The sequence below is a fragment of the Triticum aestivum genome, chromosome 2B, assembly GCF_018294505.1.
Source record: "Triticum aestivum cultivar Chinese Spring chromosome 2B, IWGSC CS RefSeq v2.1, whole genome shotgun sequence".
NCBI classification, from domain to species: Eukaryota; Viridiplantae; Streptophyta; class Magnoliopsida; order Poales; family Poaceae; genus Triticum; species Triticum aestivum.
In genome coordinates this window covers 474,382,494-474,388,880 of record NC_057798.1, presented here as the reverse complement: position 1 = coordinate 474,388,880, position 6,387 = coordinate 474,382,494, and the positions used below count along the sequence as shown (strand labels likewise).

General features: G+C 46.3%; 1 protein-coding gene across 1 annotated transcript; it reads left to right on the top strand.

Annotated features, from left to right (window-relative positions):
* The first annotated feature begins 658 nt into the window (after positions 1-658).
* LOC123045540 (auxin response factor 9) lies at positions 659-6,053 on the top strand. The gene is made up of 14 exons (XM_044468623.1): positions 659-1,061; positions 1,849-1,964; positions 2,065-2,160; positions 2,281-2,337; positions 2,509-2,661; positions 2,741-2,825; positions 3,088-3,178; positions 3,298-3,462; positions 3,849-3,968; positions 4,053-4,137; positions 4,265-4,433; positions 4,587-5,020; positions 5,115-5,305; positions 5,390-6,053. The coding sequence occupies exons 1-14, from the start codon at positions 1,025-1,027 to the stop codon at positions 5,553-5,555; spliced, it is 1,965 nt and encodes a 654-aa protein (XP_044324558.1). The 5' UTR covers positions 659-1,024; the 3' UTR covers positions 5,556-6,053.
* The last annotated feature ends 334 nt before the right edge of the window (positions 6,054-6,387 follow it).

The following is a 6,387-nucleotide window of genomic DNA, read 5'->3' as shown; positions in this document are numbered from 1 at the left end:
GCGTGGAGCTGGGATGGGCTCGCGTCCGTGGAGCAGAGGATCCCTGGGGCGTGCGGGCGGCAGCGAGCGAGCGTGACGACACGGCGCGGCGGAGTACGCTGCACCCATCACGAAAGATTCGCGCGGCCGGGGCGGAGCAGCGTACGCGCGCGCGAGAGATCTCCACTGTTACCGTGAATGGCGGGTGGGTCCTATGGACCCGCTGCCACTGTGGTTCGGATCCGCGCCATGCCTCCTCCAACCAACAGGGCGTGTTTCTCGTGTGGTGTGGGTACCGTACGTAACGTAACGGGAAAGCCGTGCGAGCCGGCTAGTCCAACAAACAACCCTGTACCGAAGCAGCAGCAGCGCCAGCCACCGATCCGTCGCCATCAAGATGGATCCAAGACCATACACAGGAAAACACGGGCAAAACAGGGGAGACTCGCTCCGGTGGAACCAAAGCACGGGCACCCAAATGCGAATGCAAATCCTATCCGCCCAGACCCACTGCCGACCCACCCAACCCACCCGCACCCGTACCGCGACGCCCATCCGCCCGTGATCCATCCGATCCGCCTGTCTCCCCGCCCACTCTGCCTCCTCGGCCTCGTGCAGCTCCCCTCTCCCCTCTCCTTCGACCGCGACCGCGACCGCCGCTCGCTGTCAAAACCCAGCCCAACAGACCAGTCGACTCAGTCACGAGCATCCAAATCCCAAGCCAGCACACACCTCACCCTCCTCCTCACCACACACGCTACACGCCACCTCCTCCCCGGCTCTCACGCCGCCCCGATCCCCTTCCCCGAGAGCAGACCCCCCACGTGACCCGGATCCGACCGCGCTGCCGCCCCCCGGCTTCATCCCCCGTCCACGGTCGCCCAATTCGCGGGAATTCCTCGATTCCCGGAGGCCCGGCCGTCGAGGCAGATCCATGGAGCGGAGCCGGCCGCAGCGTTGAGGCTAGCACATCGCGAGGAGCTCTCGGTTTCGTCGCTCACGGAGAATTCTCTTGCCGTTTGGCTCGGCAAACGTGGCTGCAGCGATGGCGATGGCGAATCCTTCCGCGGCCGGTGCCCCAGGTTCGATTTGCCGCCCTCTCTTGTCGCAGCTTCCGTCTGTGCAATTTTTGCCTTTCGGGGAACTGCTTTGGTTAAAAGTTGGTCCGGTTTCTCTCTCATGGTAAATTAGGCGTTGCCCAAACTGAGTCGGTAGTTGATTAAGTGGACTCGGCTAGTTGACTGCTTGTGCAGAAAAAATAGCGAAACTTCATCTAACTTGAGTCGATGCCAGCCTGTCCATTTTGTTTCCAGTATTTTGGTTGCAATCGCTCTTGTTGATCCGAGTAAATCGCCCTCTATTCAAAGTAATCTCCATGTTTGCGCAATTTTCTCTAGTACTTAGTACCGCACCTTATGGAGTGATGGGTTGCTCTCTCCTACCGATGCCTGTGATGTGAATTGCGATTCACTTTATGGAGTGATGTGAATTGTGATTCACTTCCTTTCTTTTTTTCTTCCGAAGCGTGATCCAGTCAACTGAAAAAGTATGGATATTCTTGTGACTTAGTATTTTCTATTTTTGTTAATATGCTTGATCTGTGTTGAATTCGTATGGTGGCAAATTTGGCACATGGCAGTATTTTATTGATGCGCTAATGATAAATAGGACTAACGGACACTTCAGTTGGGTAGAGTTTTGTGCTTCAACTTTTCTAATTATGAGTAGGAAAATTCATGCTAAATGATTAAATTTTGACAATCGGATATTTAGAAAGCAGATAGTGTCGTACCATGTATCCTCTGCCTCTGCTGTTCCTGTTCTGAAGCTCGGATCACCTAATATTGTAAATCAATTGCTTCCATGTAGGAATATGTAGCGACGCACTATTCCGGGAGCTATGGCATGCTTGTGCCGGTCCGCTGATCACAGTACCCAGACAAGGCGAACGAGTCTATTACTTTCCCCAGGGTCATATGGAACAGGTACTCACCGGTTTATATATCTTTTCTGCCTGTCTCATTTGATCAATTCTTCTTGCTAGATATAATATTTTTCTCAAACTGATCATGATTTATTGTATAGCTTGAGGCATCTACAAACCAGCAGCTTGACCAGTACCTGCCGATGTTCAACCTACCATCCAAAATCCTATGCAGCGTGGTCAATGTAGAGCTCCGGGTCAGTGTCTTTCTACCTGCCTGCTGCAACCTCTTTGCTTGGAGTGTCTGAGAAATGGTTGGTCTAACTATGCAGCTAGAAATGTTATTCTTTGCTAACCGGCTGAACTCTGTAATGCAGACGGAAGCTGATTCAGATGAAGTTTACGCTCAAATTATGCTGCAACCAGAGGCTAATGTGAGTCTTCCTGTTTTAACCATTGCTAACATGCAAATGGCTCATATTACTTTCCAATGTACAATCTTATGCCCTTTTCATGTTGCAGTGCACAGTACTTTGTTAGTTCAGTTTAATGTCCCTGTTTACATGTACATTCATTAATTTCCCCGTTTGAACCCCCTTAATTAGCAAGGTGAGCTCACAAGCTTGGGTCCTGAGCCACAAGAACTCGAAAAAGGCACCATACATTCCTTTTGCAAGACACTGACAGCTTCGGATACGAGTACCCATGGTGGTTTCTCTGTTCTTAGGAGACATGCTGAGGAGTGTCTTCCTCCGCTGGTTAGCATCGAAAGCATTTTTAACTCCAGTTGATATCTACACAATTTCTGGCTCATTGAATGGTAGGGTTGCTTCGCAGGACATGTCTCAGAATCCACCATGTCAAGAACTGGTAGCCAAAGATCTCCATGGAACTGACTGGCATTTTCGTCACATATTTCGGGGTGAGTTTACAATTTGAGCATTCAGCTTGAAGCCCCTTTAAGCTTCCCGTCGCTGTGTTCTTAGCCCCTTTAAGCTTCCCGTCGCTGTGTTCTTATTGTTTAATTGTTTCGGTGTAGCACTTCATGTCACAATTGAATGTTGAATTCTTACCACTGCAGAAACATGCAGCATATACTGATTCATTACTTCATGACTATGTGTGAACTCTCTCTCTCCCTCTGTCTGGTTCTATCTCATGCCTTCTGGCGTTTTGTGTTTCAGGACAACCTAGGCGACATCTACTTACAACTGGCTGGAGTGTCTTTGTTAGCTCAAAAAGATTGGTTGCTGGTGATGCATTTATCTTTCTGAGGTACACAACACAATACTATAATCCTGTCACGCGGAGGCAGTTTTTATGCATTTTCACCTGTTTCCTGTCTTTGTTTAATTCTGGTGAATAGTAATAAGTAATATTTGTATCATTTGCAGAGGTGAAAATGGTGAGTTGCGGGTTGGAGTAAGGAGGCATATGAGACAAGTAAATAACATGCCATCATCTGTGATATCAAGCCACAGCATGCATCTTGGAGTCCTTGCGACAGCCTCCCATGCAATCTCCACTGGGACCCTCTTTTCTGTTTTCTATAAACCCAGGTAAGGTTCAACCAGTTTTCGCCTTTGTTATACCCGTTGCTGCGTTGTAATGGTTATTTCTGGCAACCAAGCAGTAATGCAAGATAATAAAGATTTTTTCCGCAGTTTTTACTTAATTGCTATGGCAATTCCTTATGTATGTTTTTTTCGCGAGAATTCCTTATGTATGTTGTACATTCTGCTTAGGTGTGAGATATAACTCTTGCTCATTTGGTCTATTATACCTGTTATGTATTTACGTCCGAGAATTCACCCAACTAATGTTTCTTTTTGCTTAACTGGGATGACATCATGGTTTCCTTAATGAGTATTAACAATTGGTGATTTTTTTTATCCATACAATCTAGTGTATAAGGCTTACCGGGCCTCTCTGATTTTGTTTCCAGAACAAGTCAATCTGAGTTTGTGGTGAGTGTTAACAAGTACCTTGAAGCGAAGAAGCAGAACATTTCCGTTGGAATGAGATTTAAGATGAAATTTGAAGGCGATGAAGCTCTTGAAAGAAGGTAACCTGGGATTGCTTTTGACAAGAAATGTTGGCTTTGTTCCAACCATCTAGGTGGATATGACAAACATTTCTCTGGTTACAGGTTCAGTGGAACAATAATTGGTATTGGGAGCACGCCAACGATGTCAACATCTCCATGGGCAGATTCTGATTGGAAATCTCTGAAGGTACTAAGATTCTGTATTTTTGAGGGTTCAACTAGAACTACAGTTTCTCCGGAGTGCTTTTAGTGGTGCATTATCATGTTTCCATGTTTGCTTTTCATATCTGATTCTTTCCTGTAATTATTGCCAGGTCCAATGGGATGAGCCTTCATCCATTCTTCGTCCAGATAGAGTTTCACCATGGGAATTGGAGCCGCTGGATGCAGCTAATCCACAACCCCCTCAACCTCCACTGAGAAATAAGCGACCCCGACTTCCAGCTTCATCTTCTGTGGTTCCAGAACTTGCTCCAAAATTTGGTAAGATATATGAACTCCTTAGCACCTGTTACGATTAATATATGTGGTTTATGGATGCAATGCTCAGCTCTCAGTCATGAATATCATATTTTTATGTACTCTAGTCCATTATCCTTGAGTTTTACATATCTAAGCTGGTGCTATTTGTATCAGGACTATGGAAGTCCCCAGCTGAACCAAGCCAAACCCTCTCATTTTCGGAGCCACAACAGGCTCGAGGGTTATTTACTAATTCACGCTTCTCATCATCATCAAACGTTGCATTCAATCAGTTCTACTGGCCAGCAAGAGAATCAAGAGAAGACTCTTATGCTGGAAGTACTAACAAAGTCACTGTTGAAAGAAAGCTTGAACCAACTGCTGGTGGCTGCAGATTATTTGGAATTGAGATAAGATCTGCTGTGGAAGAAACACAACCCGTGCTAACTGTCTCAGGTGATGGTTATGACCAAACGGCTGCATCTGTGGACGTGGACTCTGGCGAGCTCTCGCAGCCATCCAATATCAACAACTCTGGTGCCCAAGCAGCAAGCAGTGAGCGTGCTCTTCTTGAGACCCAAAGTCGCCAAGTTAGAAGCTGCACAAAGGTGATAGTTGTCACATTTTGAAGATGCTCAACTTTCAATTTTTGTAGCGTTCAGGGTAATTAAGTACTGATCCTCATTATGATTCCTCCTCTAGGTAATTATGACAGGAATGGCAGTTGGAAGAGCAGTGGACTTGACAAAGCTATATGGGTATGTTGATCTTCACCGCAAGTTGGAGGAGATGTTTGATATACAGGGGGAGCTATGTTCCACACTCAAGAAATGGCAGGTTGTTTACGCGGATGAAGAGGATGATATGATGCTTGTTGGGGATGATCCTTGGGAGTAAGAACCCTTATCATTGCTTGCGAATGGATGCAGTTTTCCTATATCCAAGTCCTAATTCTACTCTAATTCATGTTGTTGCAGCGAGTTTTGCAGCATGGCGAAAAGAATATACATTTATACATATGAGGAGGCCAAGCAATTGGCGCCAAAGGCCACCAAGCTCAGCCGTGTGAACTCATCACATGAATCCGTCACTCCGCAGAGTGGCTCAGAATATCCAGCCTCGTTTGCCAATGCAGATTGCTGAATGCTAAGTTGCTAACTTTGCTTTAATTACGCTCTTTCTTCCTTTGATCATTTGGGGCAAATGCCCATGATCATCCACTCTACTCAGGAGAGCTACTCGTGATTGCTTCACGGACAAAAGACATTGTGTGCGTTGCTGTGGACTGTGGTGGGTTTGGTCCTGTGTCAGCAAGGAATGCCTGGAAGAGGCATTCTGGCATTTCGTGACGTTTTGTCGCCAGTTGGTTTTATGCGAGAACTGGCGGTGAGCCGCAGTATGCATATTGCCGTAGACCTTGCCTTCGCTGCTTGCTACAGTAGTAAATAGGCGTATGTATATATTGATGATGTTTGGGTACCTGTACGAATTGATGCAATTCAGCAATTGTTACTTTTAGCAGCAGCAACCTTTTCGCTAGTGGTGGTGTTGGTGGTGGTTAGTATGTTTCCTTGTATCATGTATACCTTTCTCCCTCGTGGAAGCCATCTGTATATATCTAAGAAGTAAAGTTGTGTTTTATGGTCTTTGGCATCTGTGCCTTTTTTATCTTTTAGGGATTGGGCATCTGTGCCTTTCGTTTCCTGAGGTCCAGCGTGAGGTATGTCGGCATGATCGCCCCCCCACTGGGAGCCTGCCTTTAAACCATACTTGAGGCCACCAGGGGAAGGCAGGAATGTCTCTTCCATGACGGGCTTCTTTTGGGTTGTAGGAATTTAGGAGGATTTGAAATTTAAGGATTTTTCTCCTATGAAAGTCATTTGGATCATAGGATTGCGATACAAAATTACTATGGAATCCTTTCCTATGCCTCCCGTTTCATATGAATCTTCTTAACATAAGCTCAAACCGTATT